The sequence below is a fragment of the Podarcis raffonei genome, chromosome 17 (assembly GCF_027172205.1).
Source record: "Podarcis raffonei isolate rPodRaf1 chromosome 17, rPodRaf1.pri, whole genome shotgun sequence".
Classification (NCBI taxonomy): Eukaryota; Metazoa; Chordata; class Lepidosauria; order Squamata; family Lacertidae; genus Podarcis; species Podarcis raffonei.
The window spans coordinates 37,021,064-37,046,076 of record NC_070618.1 but is presented as its reverse complement, the minus strand read 5'-3'; the positions used below and the strand labels follow the sequence as shown (position 1 = coordinate 37,046,076).

The following is a 25,013-nucleotide window of genomic DNA, read 5'->3' as shown; positions in this document are numbered from 1 at the left end:
TTGAGGTGTTGCACCTTTCTTTCCTGTTGCAGCCGTGGTCGTGATAACTCTGGAAAAATCCCCAAAGGAAACAAGAAAGTGAGCAAGCAAGTATGTCTCCCTGCCTTCCCTGTTCTTCCATGTGCAGTGTCTAAACCCTTTTTTATGTCACTGGTGGATCCTCCTTTCCCTGCTCTTCTAAAAGTATCTGCCGACTTGCTGCAATGGCCCACACTCTGGGTGCTCTTCATGTCAGCCACTATGAGGCACACTTTGGAAGAAATAAAAATGGATGCTGCAGAATAGGGCTTTTGGAGGTCTATTCCCCACCTTGGGAGAACCAAGCAAGGGGCCTTGGGAGAACCAAGAATCCTCCTTTCTTTGGCCTGCTTATTTTCAGCTCCTTTTGCTTCTAGGGGTGGCCGAGTTTTCCATCCATAAAATGAGGGTGGTGTTTTAGCCCATCGCCAGCAAAAGAAGCTTTTCAGTATAAAGAATAGAGGGTTGCAATTCACCTGTCTATTGAATGGTTCCTAGGTGGAAAAGAGCTACCTGGGTATGAGAAATAAGAGAACTGTTTCTCTCCTTGGACTTTACATCTTGCACCTTTTGGGGGGTGACATTAATTTATTTTGTTTGATTCTGGTATGGAATTTACCCCCCATGTTTTGTTCAAGGTATTCCGTTCCACTTTTGCTTTGTTTTATTTGGCACCTGTTAATATATTTCATATTATATGTATTATGTTATTATATTTCATATTATATTTCAAGTAGATAAATAGGTACCGCTCCGGCGGGAAGGTAAACGGCGTTTCCGTGCGCTGCTCTGGTTAGCCAGAAGCGGCTTAGTCATGCTGGCCACATGACCCGGAAGCTGTACGCCGGCTCCCTCGGCCAGTAAAGCGAGATGAGCGCCGCAACCCCAGAGTCGGTCACGACTGGACCTAATGGTCAGGGGTCCCTTTACCTTTACCTTCATTATCTTGCATCTTTTGGGGTGGAAAAAACTCCTCACGATTTGGCAGTGTGATGCAGGTGGCCGAGTGGCTCTGAGGTTAAAAGAGTTCACCTCGTGGACTGGTTTGGAAAACAGTATGGACTCTCTGTGTCATGCTGCATGCAAGGCAAAGGATTTTGATAGAAGCAGCCTTCTGTCCCCATCTCAGAAGCGTTTGCATCTTTAGTTTTTCCAACTCCAGCCCCCTCTAAAGGCCTCCTCTTGTACTTTCCAGGGCTCTGCAGAAGGAACTGCCAAGACCCCAGAGTTCAACAACAACAATGGTGGCAACAGCAGTAGCAACAGCAGCAGCAGCCGTCCTCAGTCCCAGGTGAACGGGAACGGGGGCACCACCCCCACGGTGGGCGAGGACCCAGGGGCTGGAGCCTGCCCCTCAGCCACATCACCTTGTGCCTTAGCCAGAGACGCTGACTCGTGCAATAACAACAGCCCGTTCTTCGGGACGCTGAGCGGGGATCCTGAACGGTGCCCGGAGAACAAGCTTTCCTTCCCAGCTCTGCAGAAAGAGGAGTGAATGGAAGCCGCCGTGGGTCCGATTGGCTGGCAGTGGGGTGGTGGAGAGAAGTGTCATGGCGTTACAAACTAGTAGGGGGGGGGAGAGGATACACCACTTCTGCAAATCCCTAGAATGGAAACGTTTGAGCTGGTGAGAATGGTTAAGTGGTGGGGAGGTCCGGGAGCAGTGCTTTCTTGACAACTTGCATTTGGAGGGTTTGTGTCATGGGTGCTTCTTCTTCCCTGTGAGTAGCAGATGCAGCCCTGGAGGGTGGTGGAGTGACATGGGATGGTTTGGGGCTCTTGTCCCACCTTGGGTGACCACATAGGCGCTTTTTGCTCTCTGCCCCTTGAATTTGCCATTGTGCCAATCGGATCCCAAAGGGCGGCATTTTTTTTTCCTTTTAAATTTTTTATTTGAATTTGTTTTGATTTTTTTTTTTAATTTTATAGGGGGGGAGTTGTTTTTAGGGTGCAAGATTTATGGTAATTCTGGATTTGGGGAATGGGATATTTTTTAAAGGAGAAAAAGCCGGCAAGGTTTTATTTTAAAATGGGGCAGATTTTTCCTGCCTGCCTTGTTAATTTCTTGCCAGCTCCCCCACCAGCAGGCCAAACAGCAGTGTTGCTTGGGCGGGGGGGGGGATGGTGGCAAACAGCATGGAGCGAAGGTTTTTTTTTGGGGGGGTGTAGGAAAAGACAATGATTTTTAAAAGAGAGAGAGAGAGAGCAGCACAGCTACTGCACCTTATACTCCCAGGTGTGTATAGCAGTCAGCTTGTGCTTTTTATTATATATAAGAGAGAGAAAGAGAGAGATTATATTTATATATAACATGAATAGAGCTATATATAAATATGAACGCGGCAAGCCCGGAAAGGGTGAAAACGTTCCCGGGAGACAACTTGCGTTCCGAAATGCGCTATGCGTTCTTTGTGAATTAAAGGACCTGTGTCCCCAGTGGCCAGAGGTTGGCCCTGCTAACAGGGCTGCTGGGGCGGATGAACCAGGCCTCCTGATATCAGACAGAAAACTTCTTATCTTTCAAGCGGACGAGCACTTACTGTTACAATTCCAGGACTGTGAGCAAACGAATAGGGCTGGGGCTGTAAAGGGGTTTGGGGCTAAGGGTGGATTGCCACCCTGTTGCCATGGGGCGGGTGGTGGGGAGGCTGGAAGTCAAAAGTATCAAACCGACCCAGAGCCTTGGGGGGCGCAAGAGGGAGGGGTAACCCAGGAGAACATAAAGCAGTTCAAGTGATATACTGTTCTATAGGCTGAGTTGTGTGCACCCTGCAGCTTCAGCAAACAATCTGGAAATCAGTGCAGGGCTTGGCATTCTCAAATCACAGCTTTTGATTTCAAAGCAACAACTATCTTTTTTTAAAACAAAACAAAACCCCACTGATATTTAATAGGGAAATGTTTTCAAAGGGTTTCTTAGAAGAGCTAGTCAGGGCTTTCAGTGCGTTTGTGAGATGGCTGGGGAGGTTTTAGGGCCTTGCACAACTGCCACTGCTGCTCTTGTTGCTGGTATCTTCCCCCACTCCCCATCTCTCACCATTCATTTCTGCCCCTTTCATTCCATCCATGTCCAATGCCATCTTACAATTCTCTTGGAAAAAATTTTTTTAGAAGCTGAATACAGTGGTACCTCAGGTTACAAACACTTCGGGTTACAAGCTCCACTAACCCAGAAGTAATACCTCGGGTTGAGAACTTTGCCCCAGGATGAGAATGGCAGCAGGAGGCCCCATTAGCGAAAGTGTGCTTCAGGTTAAGAACGGTTTTCGGTTAAGAACGGACCTCCGGAACGAATTAAGTTTGTAACCCGAGGTACCACTGTAACTGCAAAAATAAGCCAGTTCTCTCACACACATATATGGCACAAGAGAGACTGTGTACTGAAACTGTCTGGGTTGTTGTTTTTAGTGCAGAGTACACACAGTTTTGCTTATATAGAATGGATAAAATGGGTGGTTTTAAAGTGAAGAATCATATAACTGAGGTGGGAGTTTGGGTGAGCAGGATTAAAGTTCTGTTGAAAAGAGAACTCTAACCAATTTTCCAGCTGCATACGTCCATGCAGTCTGATTTCTGACATCATCCATGGCATGTGCCTCAATTACTAGATTGTGAGAGTGTCAGAATGACCACTCCAACCTGAAATGTGTGTTGATTTTTATTTCTGCTTTCTGCTATCAGTCAATCAATCCATTCTCCAGTAGTCTGAATCCCCCACCTGTGATTCTACCATAAGAGGAACAGATGAAAAACAGTTGGCCAGAAAAAATGTCCTGATGGCTATTTCTGCCTCCTTGACCACGAACAGTATAGGCAAAAGAAAGTACTTCCTAACAATGCATAACGAGCGTATGAAATTAACTGCCACAAGGGTATGGTGATGGTCGCTGCTGGAGATCCTTTTGACGAGGGCTTTCAACAAATCCATGGGCAGAAGTTTATTTATTACTTATTTATTAAATTTGCATCCTGCCCTTCCTCCCATTGAGTATGGGATGTCGGCTCTGTAAATGTCTACTAACCTTGATAGCTGGATGGAGCCTAAATGTTCAGGGACGGAATACGTTTGAATTTCAGTTGCTTGGAAGCAACAACAGGAGTCTTTGGGAAAAGGTGGGAGGGGAATCTGCCCTGTCACCCACTCAGGAATCTATTTCTGAACATAAAAGGGCAGTTAAAATGTGCCTAAGGCCTGCGGTGTGGTGTTCATACTGTGTGTTGGGAGTTTCCAAGGGGCTGAAAGATTCCTTCAGGTGCTTGCAAGTGCTGGACCTCTAGGGTGGCGTGTGACCTACAGCTGCTAGGAAAACCTCCTCTCTATATTGGAGGCTGTAGTGAGGACTCTGTAGCCAACAGCTGGGAGAAGGCAATGCTCTTTTTAGGTTGACGTCTAGAGCAGCTGGGCAAGAGGATGGCCTGTATAGCTGGGGAGCCAGGCAGGATTTTAGGAGGCGAGGAAGGGTTTCCAGAGGTTGGAGGGGGCACTGATTTAAAGTGCAGGAAGGTAATTTGGATCGTAAGCTCTTAAAGGCAGCTTGATTCTCACCCACCTAACCTGCACCCCAGTGGGGACCCTTTCCTATCTTGTAAAATTATTGTTGTTCAAAGCAGCTGAAAACCAAACTCCCCAAGTATTAGAAATTCCTGTTTGTTCAAATGTATTGAAAATGGAAACGTTTTCTTTTGCTGAAAATATGACAGGCAGTTCTGTTCTGAATAGCTGGGTGGGGAGGAATCCAGAAAGAAAAAGGTTTTGCCACATTTATATGCTACAAAGTTATCCAAGCAGAAGCACATTTTAGGGGGCTCTGCAATACTGTATACATAAATCACCAAAGCCTACCTGCCCCCAAAGGCTTCTGATTCTCTATTGTTAGGGCTAGATGTTTCCAAAGCTGGGTGAAGCCTGTGATCCAGAAGAATTTACAAAGCCCTTGCTGGATCAGACCCAAAGCCTATCTTGTCCAGCAACCTGTTTGCCCCAGTGGGAGGCCCACAGGCAAGACCCTCTCCAATCTGCCTCTGATGCTAGTGGAGGCAACCTAGCGATCATGACTGGTAGCCATTGATAGCTTTATGGCCCATGCTTTTATCCAATCCCCTTTTCATTGGGGCTTTAAGCCTGTAATCCTATATCCCCCCCCCCTCTTGCACGGAGTACATTTCATTGAATTCAGTGGGACTTGCTTCTGAATAGACAGGTGTCAAATTGCTCTGTCTGAGCCTTAATTGTTGGGGTCTTGTGAGGATTCCAGTAAAGCTCAGTTTTCTAAAACAGGTTTCTAGCCTTTGGGATGGAGGTGCAACGCACCAGAGATTTCTGAGAATGGAAGAGCCACCTTGTTGAGTCAAACCAGAATTTTGCCACCTTGCTGAGTCAAACCAAAATTTTGGTACTCTTGTTTCCAGTGGCAACTAGCTAGGTGTCCTTAAGATGTTCACAGGAGGGCATAATGGGAACGTCTGTTTCCTGTTGTTTGTCCATCAAACATTTATTTGGAAGGGGGGTGTGGGATGGGAAGGGTGCAGGAGAGGTTTTTTGGCACAGTTGACCTTCTTTTCTTACCTATTTATTTCTAAGTGTTTTCCCAGTCCCTTTTAATTGGGAGTCATCAAACTTCAGGACTGTGGAATCTGCTTGGGTTTTTTGTTGTTGAATCAAGATCTAGGACCCTAGTGCAAAATACATGCTTTTCAGAATTACATATCCCAGACTTGATTTAGAGTACAGGAAGTGAATGGAGCCATTCACTCTTGGTAATCTCACATCCTTCCTTCATTTCAGCAGATAGACAGACTTGTTTTGCTGTTGCTATTGTTAAACACATGTGAGTCAGAAATCCTTGTTCTACTGTTATCTCCAAATAGGTCTCAGTCTGTTACATATATTTATTTAATTGAAATTTGTCCATTGTTCATTGAAGTCCCTTGCAGAATTTGGCTTGTAGCTACTGGAATCTCGATAGACTCTTGAAATTCAGAAATGCAGTAGGTATATACTACACAGCATTGCAGACTTCCAGAACCTGACTCTCCCATACATACATTCTTTTTAAAATTTATTTGCATATCAAATCTGAGTGTTAAATCCCCATTTTTTCTGTAAAGTGGTAACAGGATGAACCAACTCACACTAAGAACAGTATTTTCAGCTAATAATTTTCAGGAAAGATCTTTCCCAGCTCCTAGAAATGATTTTACTAGAAAGGGTGTACGATCTGGGATTACAGTATATATAGGAAGCAAAAAGGCATTGTCTCTGAACTATGAATCTCACCATTAAATCTTCCTAATTAAGCATTAAATATTCTAATTAAGCAATAGAGCCCAGTGTAGATTTTGAAACTTTGCAGCTGTAGGCAGGGGTGCATTCCTTTTTGAATCGTCTTCAGTCCTACTCTCATTGGTATGCTATGACTGTAAAGTAAGACAGAACTTAAAATTGCATATCGAGGGTTTTAGAGTTAGGGTTTTCAGAAAAGGCCCTCGCTTCAGCCTCAAGTGGATTAAACCAACAGTCTTGGGAGAACAAGGAAGTGTTTTAAGTTCTAATTGTGCCCTGTCGCTGAACGTCCTCTGATCTGGGTTTGGCTTGATGATAAGAGAAAAACACTTTATTCCCAGGTGCGAAGAGTAAATGTAAATCTTCCTTACACGATAATACTTCCTGTCACAAATGAGACACTGTTCAACCTCTTCAGTTAGGCATGCAGTTGACATATGAAGTTTGAGGAGTGGGATTGCAACTTTAAATGGTGAATTTGAGAGGAGGGATTTAACACTCTTCTTCTCTTGGGGGTGTTTCAGTTGCTTTTAGCTTTGACAGTATTTGCTGGGAAGGAAGACAACTTCCTCTCCTGACCAATGGCACACATTTCCAAGCAACTTAACCATTGCCAGTTCTGAGGTCTTACCCCAGAACTAAAAAGACGCCTGCCAGCTTGAGCCATGCCTGCAGTCGCACAGGCCTCGGAGCGTGCAGCTATATAGCTTTGATATCATGTAGCCCAGGGGAGCAGCTGGATCTGCCTCACAGGCTTCTGTGACGCATTTCCTTATATACCATATTTCCAGTGCTTGAAACCTTTGCAACTGGAGCAGATTTGCCCCCCTTTTTTAACCTCTTAGCAATGCCACCAGGCAAGCTATTGACTAGGTGGCGCGATTGATTTGACTTGTCTGTCTGTGCAGACTGTAGGCATTAGTGACTATTGGGTGCCAATTAGCCCTCTTACACTGTGGTCCCATCTGTACTACACATCTGAAACAGTACCATACCACTTTAAGCAGGGTGGTGTAACAATCCCTCTTGCCAGGAAACGCTGGGAATTGTAGATGTGATGTGAAGTGGGGTCTCCTAACAGCCCTCGGCACCCTAACAAATCATTTGAGGGGAGCCATGCTTTAAATGTATGGTGCAAATGGAGCCAAAAATTGGAAAGTTTTGGGAAGCCCTTATCCCAAACATTTATATATTCCCTGATTCTGTGGGAGTACAGAATGTGACACTGGGTACAGAATTCAGCATCTTGAGAAGCCCAGTCTTTAAAAACAAAACTTTCTCATTGTTATGGATACTAAAATAAACCTCGGAAGTTTGTGGGCAGCAGGAGTGGCTGGATAAGTTTTTCATTTTAAGGGTGGGGCTTCTCCCCTATGTAGTGACCCTTAGAACCAGGCTAAATTTGGCAAAACATTTTTTCAAAAATGAATAAATTATGCAAAATAAGACTGAAAATGTGTGTTACTTGCATAATTTATACAGGTAGAAGAATTCGGTATCTGAAGATTTTAGATTTTATCTTGTTTTAACTGGGAAGTACACTTCAACTTGGTCTCTTCTTTGCAAGCTAGGCAAAATAAAGTTTGAAGTCACTCTACTCTAGATTCACTTGACAAAAATCCTAGATAAGTTTTCCTTTAAATTCAAAAACGGATGTGGTATTGTTCAGAATTGCTCACTGCTTGCTCAGCAGCCAAAAAGCTAGCAGGCAACATGCATCTTTAAAATATCTCTTGTGAGAATTGTGGATACTTCCAGGTGGGAAGGGGATCATTAATCTTCAGGAATTTAATTTGAAGCTCAGTGTTGCATGAAAGCCAAAGAGGTAGATGAAAATTCCTAGGTTTCCCTTGCATAATAAATCCAAATGACAAAACACCCTTCATGCATATCTATGGACTTTAGTTTAATTGCAGTTGGATAATGCTACCATTCCCACTAGTGTTACTGAATGTAAAAGAGCATCTCTGATGTGATGGACATCATGTTATGATGCAAGAGTCAAGCTAACCTGACCTATCTTTTATAAACCTAATGAGAAGCAATAACCGGATGATTGCCCTCAGAGGTCAGGTTCCCCATCATTTAGAATGTACTGCAGCCAAGCAAATACCTTTTCCCCCAAGCCGTACCAGAATGGTTTGGCTCCAGCATGCGGAATTGGAGCTGGCCATGTACTGACTGGAGACTGCAGTTTGTGTGATACAAGAATTCAGGCATCACCACCCCTAAGTGCAAATGATCTAGGGGAGCACTGAGATAAGTCTGCTGTGGTTGAGCTGGAAGATTCTAAAATTTGCAGTCCTGTAGAAGTTAGCCTTGCTTCTGGGGAAACTGGAGAAGCCTTCGTTCCTTGGTGTTGATAGCACTCGTAGATCAGAAGTGTAGTTCGTATATGACTGTTGGGCAAAGGTGGTTCTGCTTTGGTTGGAATGAGATGAGCCAAAGTCCTTTGAGAAAATGATACTTGACTATTGAAAGAGGGCTCTTTCTAACTCTTAAAGCAGCTTTAGTTATTATATTTAACCTGGCGGCGAAACAGTGCTGATTCCCCATTTCTTGCAGCTTTTGAATCTGAAGCTAATATCGGAGGTGCTTTTGCCTATAGAGCCAGGAACCAGGAGTCTCTGCGAATGCGCCTAGCCATAACTAGATGGCCCCATAGCTATTTTTTATAACAAAAAAGTTTGCTTATTTAAAAATAATAATAATGAAGCCCTGATTTGCAAACTTCGATTTTTTTTTTAAGTGCAGATTTTAAAATTCAGATCCTTTTGTGAGACCAGAAAGCTACAGTCCTTGAATGTAGATATAACAACTCTGAATATACTTCTCTTGATCCTAAGACGCACAAAAGGGGAGGTCGGCACGCGGCCTTACGATGGATGGATCAGTCTGTTTCATGTGTCTTCATTCATAAATCCATTCCATTCAGTTTCTGCATTACTCTGGATTTGTTTTGGATCCATATGAAAATTTGTATCTAAAAACGTAGTTTAACTCTGTATATACATCTCTAAACATTTAAACTAGGCATTTTGTTACTTTTTTGAGACAATCCCTGTGTCTCATTAATTCAGATAAATGCAAAATCAAAGGATAACTAAATTCTAATTCACAGGGGGTCTGGATTGGGTCACTTTGCATCAGAATTCACAGAAATAAAATTCTTCAGGCATCTGTAATGAGACCTTTTTTCTCCACATTTCCAGAAATTAGTCACCTTAGCATTGCAGGCTGTCTGTAAAATTAAGGACTTTTCAAGCGTCTTGCAGTGCTTCCTGTGGGAGCTATTGTATGATAAAGACGCAAAAATGTAGAGCTTGAATGGATTGTGACTTTGTGAAATGAATGTCCTAATCATGAACAAACATCAGGTTTCCCTTGTGAGGGTGACCCTGAGGTAATTGTGGCATCAGTAGGACCCAAAGATTATGTTGAGTTGCGTTGTTCATTCTTTGAGAGCGGAGCTCTCAAATGCGGCGTTCTTGCTTTTCATTTGGCCTTTGGACTCTCTCCTTTGGACTCTCTCCAGGGCTGGATCCTTGGATGGTACAATCTTGGCAGAGTTCCTTTGAAGTCACTGGATCTGCATCCCACATTCAGAGCCGTTGATCCCCAATGGAGTAAGGTCCATTAACAACAGCTGTAGGGATCGTGTTTATTAGAAATAATTGCTGTGTAACTAACTTTGATGCTGAGAATTAACTGAAGTAATATGACTTTCCCCTGCACTGTGCAGTTGGACCTTAAATGCTCATAAGGAAGGCGAAATATGTTCCTGTGTCCAAATCTTCCTCTTAGCAGGGCTTTTTTTCAGCCAGAACTCACTGGAATTCAGTTCTGGCACCTCTTATGTGGGCACTATTGCCATTATAAGAGAACAGGGGAGGAGTTCATGGTGAGTTCTGACACCTCTTTTTCTAGAAAAATAGCACTGCCTCTAAGATAAAGAAAGGTTCCTTTTTAATATGAGTTGAAGTGGGAACAAATCTAATACTTTTAACTTCCTGTACTAGGCTCCAATTCAAGATTCTCTAAGCATGTTTCTTGAAGTCTTCATAAGGATCTAAACCATACAATCAAAGGCATGGATTTTAGCATGCTGCCTTCATTGTTTGGTGGGGGGTGGGGTGGAGGGGGGGCTTTTTAAAGCCAGCCTACTGACCAATATTTCCTGCATTTCTCTTACAAATATTTCATCCCATCCTAAGGCAGTAATGCGGGATATGACTCTGGCTAGCCGTTCCCAAGGATGGCTACGAGTCAACTTAGCCAACCAGTTAGAGGTTTTTTTTGTCCAAATATACTTAACAGTACTTGAAAAGACTTTGAAGCCTTTTCAGGGGCAGCTTTTCAACTTTTTCTGATGTCGTTTAGAATTCCACCTTTCCTTGGATTCATAAGCAAACAAGCAAGCGAGCCCTTAGGTCCCTGGGGGGAAGTCACAGACAAACATTATGACAGGGACTTGAATTCTTGTGGAGGGGAATAGGGGTATCCCGGTCCACAGATTAAGTGTGTGTACGCTAGAGCCTGTGAGGAAGGCACAGGGCCACTCAGTGGCCAGTTGGCACAAAGCACCAACATTTCCCCCTATCACGCAACTGTAACCTAGGCTGCAAATCCTCAGTATACTTACTTGGGTGTAAGCCCACTGAAATAATGGTGTTTCTTTCCAAGTAAATGTTATTAGGATCAAGCTGCAAGATGAATCATAAGCTAACTACAACTTTTTTTTTAAATCTTGTTAGCATAATTTTACTACCGAAGTTGAATCATTATAGTAGCTAACTTACCTGACATGTATTTTGCTAAATATGCATGTTCTTCTATTTTTAATTTTAATCCTTCCAATTACCCCCACACCAATCTATTTTGTAAGTCCATTTTTATTGTTTAAAAGAAATCTAACACACACCTTGTTTAGAGATCTTTCAGTCTTTAATTGCTATTTACCGCTCATTGCATAAAGTCAGATAGCGTCGCTCATTTTCTAGGTTTTTTTTTAAAGATTAGAATTCTTTTCTGACTCCGTTTTGAAAGACCAACCCCCGCTTCCCGCGTACACTTTTATCTGTCTATAATATTACCCTTGCAGACGGGATGTACACTTTTTCTGACTTATAACCATTGCTCTTGTATTTTGGTAGATGCTTTGTTGATAGTAACTAAATGCCTAGTAAGATTTTAAAAGTAAAAACTTCAATCTCAGTTGTTACTTTAAGCCAATCTTTCCCCTCACACACCCTCTTTGAATAACCTTGGAAGTTGCATTTTTACCATATATATCTCCCCATGACCACATTTTAAAATGTTTAGCCTGAGATTTTAGCTTTAAAGGGAAAAAAAGCATACAAACCAATTTTTGATGAACAGAGTAAATCTGATTTTTTTTTCTTGTTAGTGATCCCCTGTCAATTGCAAGTTCATGCTTTATTTATGTGGGATAAATTCATTATTCCCTTCTTTTTTAAAATGGATTTTCTTTTTATGCTATATTAACACCTGTTCTTAGTGGATGGATAAATGTTATCTTTACTACCCCAACCTTGATAAACAAACCCCCATCTCCCCAATCCTTGCACCCCACACCAAGCTCCATAGGTTGTTGGGTTTTTTAATCAGTGTAAGTTTGGACAGGTTGCTCTAAATCAGGGGAAACTCGCAGTAGGTTTGCAATCAGAAAGCTTGGGTGTCTTTTGGGAATGTTTTTTGCTGGTGGAATCCTGGCACGTTGTTCATCTGTTGATGATGGAGAGAGACTTACAGTGCTTAATAAATTCTATTCTTTTAGTAAAAAATAAATAAATGGTGTGTTTGTACTCCTGTCTTTTAAGCTTTGTAAAGGTACAAGGTCTGAAAGAAAGGTGCCATGTCACTTTCAGTGCTCTGTGTCTGCTGCAGCTCTGCAGAAGTGAAGAATTCAGCCTCATCCGAATTTCAGGTGTTCCTTCATGGTGTCCCTGCAGCCACCCATTTGGCGTGACGTCCATCTAATTCATACTTGGAGTAGACCCATTGAACAAATAACTTCAAGTTACTTGAGTGAAAAGGAAAGTGCGGTGCAGAACTGCAGATATTTTTAAACATGTATAGTGTATGCCAACCTGTCCAAAGTTAGTGGCAGGATCCACAGGGGCAGCAGATCTGGCCTCCAAGGAACACATTGGCCGCTCTCCTTGGAGGCTGGACCAGCCACTTGTAGATCTTCACTCGTCCCTTCTTCTGGGCTGCCATTTTGTGGTTCACCTCAAGTGCCAAAATGTCTTGGGCTGGGCCTGCAGTGGACCGCCGTATTTTTCGCTCCATAAGACCATAAGATGCACCTAGTTTTTAGAGGAGGAAAACAAGGGGGAGGGGGAATTCTGAATCAAATGTTGTACTAAACTATTTAATAAACTACTGGTATATCAGAATAATATTTCAACCATGTACAGTGGTACCTCAGGTTACATATGCTTCAGGTTACATACGCTTCAGGTTACAGACTCCGCTAACCCAAAAATATTACCTTGGGTTAAGAACTTTACCTCAGGATGAGAACAGAAATCGTGCTCCGGCGGCAGCAGGAGGCCCCATTAGCTAAAGTGGTGCTTCAGGTTAAGAACAGTTTCAGGTTAAGAACAGACCTTTGGAACGAATTAAGTACTTAACCCGAGGTACCACTGCAAAGTGAACAGCAGTCAACAGTGGCATTAAGAACCATCATCACTGTCATTAACAAATGAAGAGAGACTTTATCCCCTAGTAAGGGAGGGCAGGCAATGGAAATATATGAGCTCCCCACATTGAGTCCCTTAGATCTAAGGATTATATGGTTTGGCCCTACACAATTATTTTAATAAAGCCAAAAGAAGTGGGACTTTCTTCCTTTTTGTTCCTTGCAAGGTATGTTGTCATACCTTCGTAAACAACACAAGGACCAAACCACAGCCACCCTTCAAATTTCACACTTCTGCAAAGGAAGGCACTACTGTCCGCTGGCAAGACCAGTGGCAGAGGGAGGGTGTTGCATGGCGACACGTTGCTCACCACACCACTTTATTTTACTTGCACCCCACTCTGCCTCCAAGTTATGCTCAAAACAACCCTGCGGGGTAGGTCAGGCCAAGAAACAGACTCATTCAAAAGGGTTCGGCTCCAAGGGCCTTCTGGTGGTTCCCTCCTGTGAGAAATAAGGTTACAGAGAACCAGGAAGAGGGCCTTCTTGGTGGTGGCACCTACCCTGTGGAACGTCCTCCCATCAGACGTCAAGGAGATAAATATATAACTTTTAAAAGACATCTAAAAGCAGCCCTGTATAGGGAAGTTTTAAATGTTTTCTGTTTTTATATCTATTGGAAGCTGCACAGAGTGGCTGAGGCAACATGGTCAGATGGGCGGGGTACAAATAATAAAACCCTGGTTCAAGTCCAACACGCCATCCATTGTGGCGCCACCTTGTCTCTCATCCTCCTGCAGCTTGTGGAGGAGAACTTCCTGCAGGCTGCACCCAGGACTCAGAGCCCACCATCTGCCCCGGCTGCCAACACACCTGGCCTCTTGCAGAAGGGGGCGCCTGGCCAATACTCACACATGCAAGATGTCCTCCGTCACATCCAGTTCCTTGCTGATCCCTTCTTTGGGGGGCTCGGGGTCAGGGGCCAGGGAGCCCAGCGCAATCTGGGCCAATCATGATGATAGGAAAGGGATCCTCAGCTCACTGATGTTGGGGCTAGCGATAAGGAGCATAAAACGTACAAGAACCCCCCCCCCCCACACACTGCCCACCTTTCCAACAAGAGACACTCTATCTTATTCAAGGTCATTTTTGTAGTCTATGTTTAATATTTCTGGGAGAGCTTCTAGTCCCTGGTTTTTGACTGCGGAGCTCTGACACAGCCAGGCCAGAGCACTTCTGTGGCATGTAACCAGGCCCAGAACATTGGTACCAAATGAGTGTCACATTTAGTGTCATATGCACTTCATTCTAATGCAGTAATATTGGAATTTTCTCAAAGGGGAATTACACACATTAAAATAAATATTGGAAGAGGAATTGTGAGTCATTGGTGCTTCCATTCCCCAATATAGAGTGTGTGTGTGGTGTGTTTGTAGGAATTCTCACTGCAGGGGAAGGTGTGCTGTTCCCTTCAGCAACATACCGCCATGAAGAAAGAAAGAAATTGCTACAAACTAATGTGGAAAACGTTGCAAAATGCCATTCTGGCCCTCCTGAAGATCTGGGTGGATAGTTCTTCTGATGCCTGGGTATCCCTGACTTGCAGTGGCTCTGGAAGGATCTTTCTTAGCAGCCCTGTCTGGAAATGCCTGGGACCCCACCTCCTGCATACAAAGCATGCACTCTGAAACGGAGCTCTAGCCCTATCCCAATGTGCACTTACTAGGAAGTAAGACTATGGAAGCACTCCGACTTCCTTCAAAGTAAACTTACTTAGGGTCAAACTGGATTCCTCCTGATCAGGAGAAAACAAAAGGGCCTGACTGAACGTACAATATTGCATCCCTGGATAACCCCAATTGCAGAAATTGGACACGTCTTTGCTTAGATGCACATTTTAAAATATTAGTAGTTTATCACCTACTAAGTCATAGTCACTAGACCCAGTGATTTCAGTGATTCCGAGTATGACTTAGCTGGATATATGATATTACCTTGAGTATGACTGATGTGTTAGGTCACCCTATAATTCTACATGGGACTATTATACATCTCACTGTAGTGAGGAAGACTGTGGCCTGGGTGGTTGTCCTTAGTCTACTGCCAAGGTGCTATCTGTTGATGGGCAACTTCAGTGCCCCTGCTCTTCCTTCTGTATCTTTCAGCCAGACCTGGAATGCCCGGCCATTCGAACAGAGGACACCTTCATACAGAGAACTGTCACCAGTCCACATCTTAAGCCTCTGATAGCCCTGAAAATTGACAACTGTCTTCTGTAAAATAGGACACCTGAGCATTTTATATTTGCTCTTCTTCTGCTAATGAATGAACGTGATGCCATTTCCTCTTTCATCCCGGCCTTTTCAACATTCTGAATGATCTAATTAGGATCCGTTTGTTTGTATATTTAGGTTACTTTCTAAACAATGCCAAATTAAAAGACAGTCTTTTATACAGTACATATTTTGTTCCCTATGGCAAGGAGTGCTAGGATGGGAAGCATCCATGTAATCCACCTTGTCTTAGACACACACCAGTGATGCATCAGAGGAGCACTTTGCGCTTCACTTAGTTCTTAAGGGGGAGAGATAGATAGATAGATAGATAGAGAGAGAGAGAGAGAGAGAGGTTGCATTGGAAGTAAGCAGGGACACCGCAGGGGCTTGAACCCCGTCCTGGAAACCAGGAGCGCCAACCACCAGCGTCTTTTGCTTTTTTTTGGCCAATGCAACAAGGTGAAAAGCAAAACCTGAGAGAACACTCTCAATACAGAATGTTCTCTCAGGGAAAAAGAAAACCCTTAAGAATTATGAAGTTGCAGACAGAACACAATCGAGGTTTTATCCCTTGCCATTAGCAAGGGATATTCACCTAGATGTGTTTAAGTCATATTGCCATGAGTGCCATGTTGACTGCCATTAATTTGCAGGGCAGAACAGAGAGACTGGTTCCAGTCTTCAAACTCTGCCTTTATGCTCACCTTTTTGTTTGTCCCTCCAAAGTGTGAATTCATGGGCCTGGAAGTTCCTTCTGCTGGTCTGTGAAAAGCAATTTGGACTCATTCGTTTGTCCCCGGCCCTTTCCCACCAATTCCAGATAAATGTTTTTGGAACACAGCTGTTCTGACTGACCTGACTTCTGCAGGAAGAGCTGGCTTCACCTGAGTGTGGTGGGCTCTTGGACAGAACTGTGAAGAGATCAAGCGGGGGGAACTTCTTGCGTCACTGAGATGCACCTGGAAGAGACTGGGGTCTTCAGCAGCCCTCCCCTCCAGACACAGGAGCAAAAACAGCCGGTTACCTAAAGCAGGCAGTCAAGACGCAGGTGTCTCTCAATCCTGCACTGCAGATGTTCACTTGATGGATCAAGAGCTCTGACACTGCCTTTTGTCAATGGAGCAGATCTGCTTCCGGCACAGGTAGCTCTGTGAGGTCTGTAAAAATAAGAGCTGGAACAAAACAAGGCTGGCTGTCCCACCCAAAGATGTACCTTATTGTGTGGTGATGGCACAGGAAGGGGCCTCCCCTGCAGTGGTGTCCCGACAAGAGAAGTCCCTCCAGGTAGAAGCACGGAGAGCGACCACATTCGGCTTTCGAGTTCACAGCTCTTCTGAAAAAGGGATTGAATAACCAATGTTGCTCAATACAAGCTCTTTGGAATACTTAGTTTGCATATTTAATGTATGATTCCATTTAGAGCCTACCTTTTCTCCAACAGGCTCAGGGTGCTTGCATGGTCCCCCTCACTGCGACCTGAAAGAATCTTTGTACAAGAGTTGCAGGCAGAACACAACAGAGATTTTCCCCTCAGCCAAGCACAAGATACTCACCTAGTTGACCTTCAGCCAGAAGACACACAACTGTATTGCTGCTATAATTACAATAGAGCATTTAGAGATTACTTGTTAGTTATTAGTGCCTATCGGCAGCTCTGATAATTCAAATGTTTTATCACTAGAAGCTATGATTGCAGTTGAAGGTAACCAAGTGAGAGGTTACAGGCAAAGGAAGCAGTTTGCTACACCAGGAACAGATGAACTGGCGAGGATCCAAAATTTAGTATTTGTAGGAAACCCAGCAACTATCAACCCTATTGTGCAAGTTTTCACCAAAAAGTCAGCAATAGAATTTGGGTCAAATTAAATTTCTAATAAAGTCTCAGCATTTATGGATATGTTCCCTGCATTCAACAGACATACCGGTACCCCAGGCAAAGAAAATTGGGAGCTAAATGCCTCCTTTATCTACAGGATTGAAGGGTACAGACCTCTATTCTAAAATGTTTGACAAATGTGGGTTATTATGATTTTGTGTGGCCCTCTCTGGTCACTAGTGGAACAATCAGCCACCCCCTTATGTATGAGTAAAAATGGCCAGAGAGTCGGGATTCATAAGATTTCAAATATTTTCTCAGTCATTTCAGCCTTCCCATTAACAGACAACATTTTCTGCCCTTTATGTACAGGAAAAAATGGTCATGGCACATCCTTCCTAATTGTGAATATGTTTGTGCTTAAATGTTTGCTGGACTTTTTTTGCTTAAAAATGGCTGACAAAATGGTGAAAACCTCTACTCACTCCAGTGCCTCTACCAGGCCACCTCTCCCATTGCCATCAGTAGACTCACCCTCAAAATGCCTTATTTGCTTTTTCACACTGAAATCAGCAAGGCAACTGCTACAGACAAAGGAAGCAGTTTGATGCATCAGCTTTTAAAATGGGTATTCTAAATGGGTATTCTACCTTAGGAACAGAAGTACTGGCGAGGATGCAAAATGCTGGCATGTTTGGAACCTTCTGGATTTATACACATCTGAAGGAACAAAAACGCAACAATATTTTAATGACCCTCTTCTGCAGTTGCCCAGTAAGTACAATTTGTTTGGCTTCATATGCCAAATGCCACCACTTTTAAGCAGCTGCTGAAGAGGGTTTGTTATTCTACTCCTTGGAAGCCACAATATACATAAAATTAAGTTCTGCCCATTAGCAAAGGAGCTTATATATAGTCCCCAAGAAGCTATCACAAAATGGCTGCAAAGCATTTTTGTCAACAAGGCAACCTGAGCTAAAATGACATTAAATGGAACTGTGTTGTCTTCTGCGCCTCTGCTTTGCTCTTTCTCACATGCACAGCTTTCCTTCCCCCTGAATCCCGCTACCCTTTTCACTTCTAAGTCTTACCTGTGTTAAAATCTTACCCGTCTTGGTTTTTCCAACTTCTGGAGTGAGGTTCTGGAGCTAGTGGTCGCAGACCAGATCCAGGGGCCCTTGGAAGAAGCTGCTTTTCTGGGTCCATTTCCATCAGGGTTTAGGCCTGCTTTTGGCACGGAAAGGGCCTTGGTCGCCCTGCACCTCTGGCGAGAGACAAGGGAAGGCGCTCAGTGACCCCCAGTGCCCTCCATCAGCTTCGGCTGGTGGCCCAGTTGCGCCCCTCTCTGGACAGGGATAGCCTGACTCCTGCTGTCTCTGCTCTGGGAACCCCTTCTTGGGTCGTTCTTGTTTTGATTTGGTGTAGTTGATATTTTATGTGAACTGCCTTTAGACCTTTGGGTGTAGGGCGGTATAGAAATTCAATAAATAATAACAATAATATGATAATGATAACTTTGGCAACAGAAATGCCAGCCTTCTTTTTATGAAATGGCTTCTCCAGTTGCCTTTTTAAAAGAAAAGCCTTCTATTTTCTGCAATTATTCTTCACTCTGCTTGAAGCAGACTTCATCTCCACCTACCCTTTCCTCTGCTCCTTTGTACATCCAAAGACTTGTTGGTCGAAAGGGAAATAAACTTGACTTCGCCCCTCATGTTCCTTCATGTGTCTTTGTTTTCCCTTGGCTTTTCTAGTCATCAGGTGTATCTGCTTTTCTTGATTCTCTTTAAAATCTTCATCTTGGTGTTTTTTATGAGTTTTCAGTTTAATTTTTTCTTGGCTAAGCTTTCTTTTGGGGGCTTTCTCAAAGTCCAGCATCTGTCCACAATTTACTCTCCCTGTTTTACTATGATTAATTCTTTGTTGGTCTTCTTATTTTCTTTCAGTTTCCTTTAAATTTAAAATGTATTGCGTCTCCTAACACTTTTTAGGGAGTTACTGAATCTATTTATCGTCTGTTTGTCTGTCTATCTATCTATCTATCTATCTATCTACAAACAACATTTAAAATTGCCAACTATGGAGATCACAAGGGAAAATTTGTTGTATCCCTTTTTAAAGTTGTAAATAACAACTTCTGTGAGACTTCAGCTCTGACTAGTGAGAGGGCAAAAACCAGTATTATAGCCAGGGACAGTCTCACTCCCTAGACTCTGGCTCGCTCCTTCCACCACCTGTCAGTCATAAGGGCACATAAAATAGTCCCTTGGCGCATTAATACAGTGCATACAAATGGGATCACTGCGCATGGGTGAGAAAGTAGTACCGGCCCCACTCCCTAATAACAGGGTTGCTGGGGGGCCACCTTGAATAAAATATGGGGGGCGGGGGGGCAGTAAGCCCTGCCCTACATAGTCACATGACACGGCACACACAATTAAATGGCAATGGCCATCAACAGTTTGGGGGGGGTTCCAGCCCCCTTAAATATTTTGGGGGGGCTTAAGAGGAGTTACCTCCTAAGCCAGGATATGTCTCATTCCTGGATCAATGTCTTTGTTTGCTTGGCTATGTGTAGAACGTGCTGTAGCTTTTAATGACATTTCCCCCAAGTATCGCACTGATCTGAACGTTAAAGACTTTGATGGACACTGCAGCCTGAGTTTGAATTCTTCTTTGAGTGACAGGCAGGAAACTCCTCCACAGTGTGCTTTTTTGGAGGTTCTCCTTGGGGGGGCCCAGGGTCCCCAAAATGGATAGCCTATCACTTTAAGAAAATGCTTCAAGAAAATGCTAATAAACTGTTAAAGCTATCTACCTCTATCTATCTATCTATCTATCTATCTATCTACAAGCAACATTTAAACTTGCCAATTTTCACAAGTGAAAATTTGTTGCATCTCTTTTTAAAGTTGTAAATAACAACTTCAGCTCTGACCAGTGAGAGGGCTAAAACCAGTATTATTGCCAGGGACAGCCAGCAGCGGAGAAAGCCGCTTGGGCACCTGGGGTGCAAGCTGCCCATGGGGCAGGGTGAGGGTGCGGCGAGGTGTCCATAGGGGCAGGGCGAGGGAGGGGCGAGGTGTCCATAGGGGCAGGGTGAGGGAGGGGCGAGGTGTCCATAGGGGCAGGGCGAGGGAGGGGCGAGGTGTCCATAGGGGCAGGGTGAGGGAGGGGCGAGGTGTCCATAGGGGCAGGGCGAGGGAGGGGCGAGGTGTCCATAGGGGCAGGGTGAGGGAGGGGCGAGGTGTCCATAGGGGCAGGGTGCACCGTGGGGCCTCCAGAGTCTGCCTGCCTCCTCCCACTCAGTCGCCCTACAGCTGGGGGGAGGCAGTGGGCGGACCGTATGGACAGTGCAGAGCCTTGGGCCTACTGCAGGCCCCGTGGTGAGTGCAGCCTGGCATTTTGTCACCCCCCTCAGTGGGGACACCCGGGACGGCCCCACACCTACAGCCCTTCCTCCGCCCCTGGTTGCAGGTGGTGTAGCCAGGGGGTTCGGGGGGGAACTGCCCCCCTATTCAAGTAAATTAAGAAAAAAAATAACTGACCAATTGTGTCGCAGCTACCTCAGTTCTGCCCCCCTCCCGGTTGCTGTGTGTCCTCTTTTTCCAGGACACATCCTCTTTTTCAGGGAACATTTTTAATATTTGTCCAAATGTCTCTGGCTATACTTTCTGGATGAGTCCTAGACAAGACTGGTGATTGAGGACTTGCTTTCCCCATCTTTTCTCTTCTCCTGCCCCCCTCCCCCAGCAAGATATCACAGCTTCTATAGCCTACATATAGTAGGTGTATTTAAAATGAGAATTGTCTTGGTGTCCTCTTTTTTGCTCTTTGAAATGTGGCAACCCTAACTTGCCCCCCCTAAAATAAATCCTGGCAACACCCATGGCAGGTGGTCATAGCGACAGTGCCAATTTGTTGATATAATCAATGAACAATTACCATATACTTAGAAGTTTATCCTTCTTAACCTGCCCATTTATCATCACGCTGCTGTGTTGATTCAGACTCCCAGATTGTGCCATGTCCCATACCTGGGAAAAACCAAGATCGTAAAGTGAGGGCCTCCCCCCATTACCCACCTGACAGCTATTTCCATTCTGGCAGTGGCTGTCAAAAGAGACCATGGTCAAAGAATGAATATTGGGGTTGAGATTCCGCCCCCCCCCCCAAGAACCAAAAAATGTGAGCTACAGATCCCTGTTTATAACCAATTACGATGGAGATTTCAGGGTTTTATTTAGCTAGCTAGCTAGCCAGCCAAAATGGTACGCAAGTGTTTTTGCACCATTTGTTCCCCACTGGGATGGGGCTTTACAAACCATTGGACCAATGGAGAGACAAGTAACCAATCATTTTTGTTTCCTCTTCTTGGCAGGCCTATTCACACAACATGTGCATGGTTGGTCCTTAATGCAGGAGCCGGGAAGCTGTGACCCTCCAGACACTGGAAGCCATTGGAAGCATGGTAAAAGTCCAGTCTGTGGTGTCCATTCACAGGTGAAACTTATTGCTGGGCATTGCAGTGATCTGGTGATGAATATTTGTGTGTGTACCAGCCCCGAAAGCAAACTACAAAACTAAGTACATTTTTCTGCACTGGTTATTTCTGAAACGGTCTTCAGGGATCGGCCCACTTACAGCGCATGGCAGTAATCCCACTCTGGAGGTTACCAGAGCATGGATAACTGGGCAAGACTATCCTGGTTCAGGAACAGCAATGGCTGGCAAGAAGCGCTCTTGGGTCTTTTTACACAAGCACAAACCCAGGTTTCAGCAGGTGTGCCTTCAAGAGGGAGCTGCAAGCTACAAGTGTAACTTATGACAAATGTCAAACAGAAATTCAACAGGTGATGCTTTCACCAGAATGCAAAGGTGGTGACCGAGGTGGTGAAGTTTTGCTTGCTGTTTAAAAGTAGGAGCCCTGCCAGAAAGAAAGAAAAAAAGGCTAATCTTGCTATATAAATAGGACTTTAAGCCCATGCCATCCATTTTGGCTCCTCTTCCACTTGGCCCCCTCCTCTTCCTCACTGCCAGCTATTAGCTGCTTTCTCCCTGGTGTCAAGAGAGACAGAGAGACGCAGCAATGGGGGTGGGGAACCTGTGTCTCTCCAGATGCTGCAAGGACTACAATTCCCATTAGCCCTGACCCTCGACCATGCTGGATGGGGCTGAAGGGAACTGGAGTCCAGCAACACCAGGAGAAACACTCTGATTAAGATTTTGCTTGTGTTTGTGTAATTGATTAATCAATATGGTGAGCCGGCTCAAATATATTTAATCAGTTAACACATGCAGACTAAAATGTAAAGTACACTGGATAGTTTATTAGAGGACCAGATTCTATGTACTTTGTCTTCTATCAAGGCAGTCCCAGGCTTGCCTGCTTCTCAGCACCCATCTATCAATATCCAAGAGTATCCGAGAGTAGAGAGTTCCCCGCTGGCTCCAGAACACAAAGCAACATCTTGGCTCTAAGGATGGCATGTTCAGCGCCTCCTCTGACATCAGTAGCCCATGGGCAAGTCCAGCCAAGACTATGGGGAAGCTTCCTGTTGCAACCATCTATCAAGCCACAGGAGGCCCAAAGAGGTCCATCATTTCCACCACCAAGCAGAGATGCTCCAGGAAGGAGCTGATGGACACACGCAGAATCCGGGCTTCATCCGCTCTCCATCGACTGCAAAGAAATAAAATATATATATTTTGTGCAGACTGGAACATAAAACGTCAACACTTGCACTACACTTAACAGTCCAATGAACATGCCACTCCTTCCGCCAATATCCTCATTCTATTCCAGTCCTTCAGCTTCCCTTTTACTCTTGGCAGACACTGGGCACCTGGTCCAATACATTTGGATGCCAGAAGATATACTGTTCCACTTAATTATTATTATAGCACTACCTGAATGCAGGACACGGGTGGCGCTGTGGGTTAAAGCCTCAGCGCCTAGGACTTGCCGATCGAAAGGTCGGCAGTTTGAATCCCCGCGGCGGGGGGAAGGCATTCCGTGTGCTGCGCTGGCTCGCCAGATGCAGCTTTGTCACGCTGGCCACGTCACCCGGAAGTGTCTGCGGACAGCGCTGGCTCCCGGCCTCTAGAGTGAGATGAGCGCACAACCCTAGAGTCTGGCAAGACTGGCCCGTACGGGCAGGGGTACCTTTACCTTTTTACCTGAATGCAAAGTACAGAACAGAGAGGAAGGGAGGAATTATTCTTATTATCCTCTTCCATATAGTATCATCAGCTTGTATAGCACTTTACAGAAAATATGAGGGGATAGCTTTCTGCCCTGACAGGCTTACAGTTTAAAATTTGGCTAAACAAGGGAAGGAGAGGGACGTGGGGGCAGGCAAAGGAGGCGATGATTTGGCTGACAAGTGCTGAGGTTTAGTTAGAGGCCTGGCTGCTGCCTCTAACTACATCTCCTGGTAGATGGCTGCGTTGACCCTGGCCTTAATGAAGCACAGTGGACCAACACCAGCTGATGATATGGCTCCCCAAATCAACACAGACTGTGGAAACTTCACACTGGACTTCATTCTTCCATTTTCCCATTCTTCCTCCAGACTCTGGGTCCTTGGTTTCCAAATGAGATGCAAAAGCTGCTCTCATCAGAAAAGAGATTTGGGGAGCCATGTCACCAGCTGGTGTTGGTCCACTGTGCTTCATTAAGTCCAGGGTCAACGCAGCCATCTACCAGGAGATTTTGGAGCACTTTGTGCTTCCTTCCGCAGACGAGCTTTATGGCGATGCTGACTTCATTTTCCAGCAGGACTTGGCACCTGCCCACACTGCCAAAAGTACCAAAACCTGGTTCAATGCCCATGGGATTACTGCGCTTGATTGGCCAGCAAACTCGCCTGACCTGAACCCCATAGAGAATCTATGGGGCATTGCCAAGAGAAAGATGAGAGACAGGAGACCGAGCAATGCAGAAGAGCTGAAGTCTGCTATTGAAGCATCCTGGTCTTCCATAGCACCTCAGCATTGCCACAGGCTGATAGCACTCATGTCATGCCGCATTGAGGCAGTAATTGATGCAAAAGGGGCCCAAACCAAGTACTGAGTACATATGCATGCTTCTACTTCTCAGAGGTCCAGTATTGCTCTATTTGCAGTCCTTGTTTTGCTGATTTCATTTAATATTCTAATTTTCTGAGATTGTTAATTTGGAGTTTTCATCAGCTGTAAGCAATGATCATCACAATTATAACAAATAAAGGCTTGACATATCTCGCTTTGCATGTCATGAGCCTATCTCATATATTAGTTTCACCTTTTAAGTTGAATTACTGAAATAAATGAACTTTTCCACGGTATTCTAATTTTTCGAGTTTCACCTGTAGAGTCCTGTTTATGTATCATTTATTTTATAAGATTTACCCACTGCTTCATTGTGAAAAGCGAAAAACCCTCAAAGCTGTTTACAAAAAGATGTATCAATAAAAACGTAAAAAATCACCACCCTACTTTGAAACATGCATATACATATTAATAGCGTTTTGCCTTTCCTCAGTTCAAACCACGCTCAAGGCAGCTAAAAACGTACAACACAGGAAAAGTAGTTGTATACAGTAGATAAAAGCCTTGAAAAGAATCCACCACCAAACTGAATAATTTCCACACAAGTCACATGATGTGAAATAAAGATGCAACAAAACCCACATCAACAATCCCCGCAACGAAACTCAGCAAGCAACGCAAGCACGAAAGTCAAAATACTGAAACAGATTCGCATTGCCTCGACTTTCTAAGCATCTGGGTAGGTTTGCTAAAGCAACGAGCTTCTTAGCAGGAGCTGAGAAAAGTAGAGCAAAAGCTCCCCCTGGATCTCATGAGGCAGGGAGTTCCGCAGTTCCCTGGCGCGGCGCTAAAGAGCCGAACGGGGATCTGCGGTGCTTTGCTCTGCCCGTCGCCTTTGCTCCTCTCGCGAGGGGCGGGAATAGC

At 44.5% G+C, this 25,013-nt stretch overlaps 1 protein-coding gene and 2 long non-coding RNA genes across 4 annotated transcripts in view; 1 reads left to right on the top strand and 2 right to left on the bottom strand.

Moving 5' to 3' along the window:
- The window catches only part of FAM120C (family with sequence similarity 120C), a 28,780-nt gene extending 23,952 nt beyond the window's left edge, over nt 1–4,828 (top strand). For both annotated transcript variants that reach the window (XM_053371445.1, XM_053371444.1), the window contains exons 15-16: nt 33–90; nt 1,214–4,828. In XM_053371445.1, coding sequence (XP_053227420.1) covers nt 33–90; nt 1,214–1,513 — 358 coding nt within the window. In that variant the 3' untranslated portion in view covers nt 1,514–4,828. The remainder of the gene's footprint in view (nt 1–32; nt 91–1,213) is intronic.
- Nucleotides 4,829–15,427: 10,599 nt separating this feature from the next.
- LOC128405151 (uncharacterized) lies at nt 15,428–16,980 on the bottom strand. Its single transcript, XR_008328237.1, has 3 exons — nt 16,455–16,980; nt 16,097–16,152; nt 15,428–16,003 (listed from the first exon to the last, which is right to left on the bottom strand). It is a non-coding gene; the product is annotated as an uncharacterized LOC128405151 (long non-coding RNA).
- Nucleotides 16,981–22,367: 5,387 nt separating this feature from the next.
- On the bottom strand, nt 22,368–24,725 carry LOC128405152 (uncharacterized). Its single transcript, XR_008328238.1, has 2 exons — nt 23,238–24,725; nt 22,368–22,967 (listed from the first exon to the last, which is right to left on the bottom strand). It is a non-coding gene; the product is annotated as an uncharacterized LOC128405152 (long non-coding RNA).
- Between the last annotated feature and the right edge of the window lie 288 nt (nt 24,726–25,013).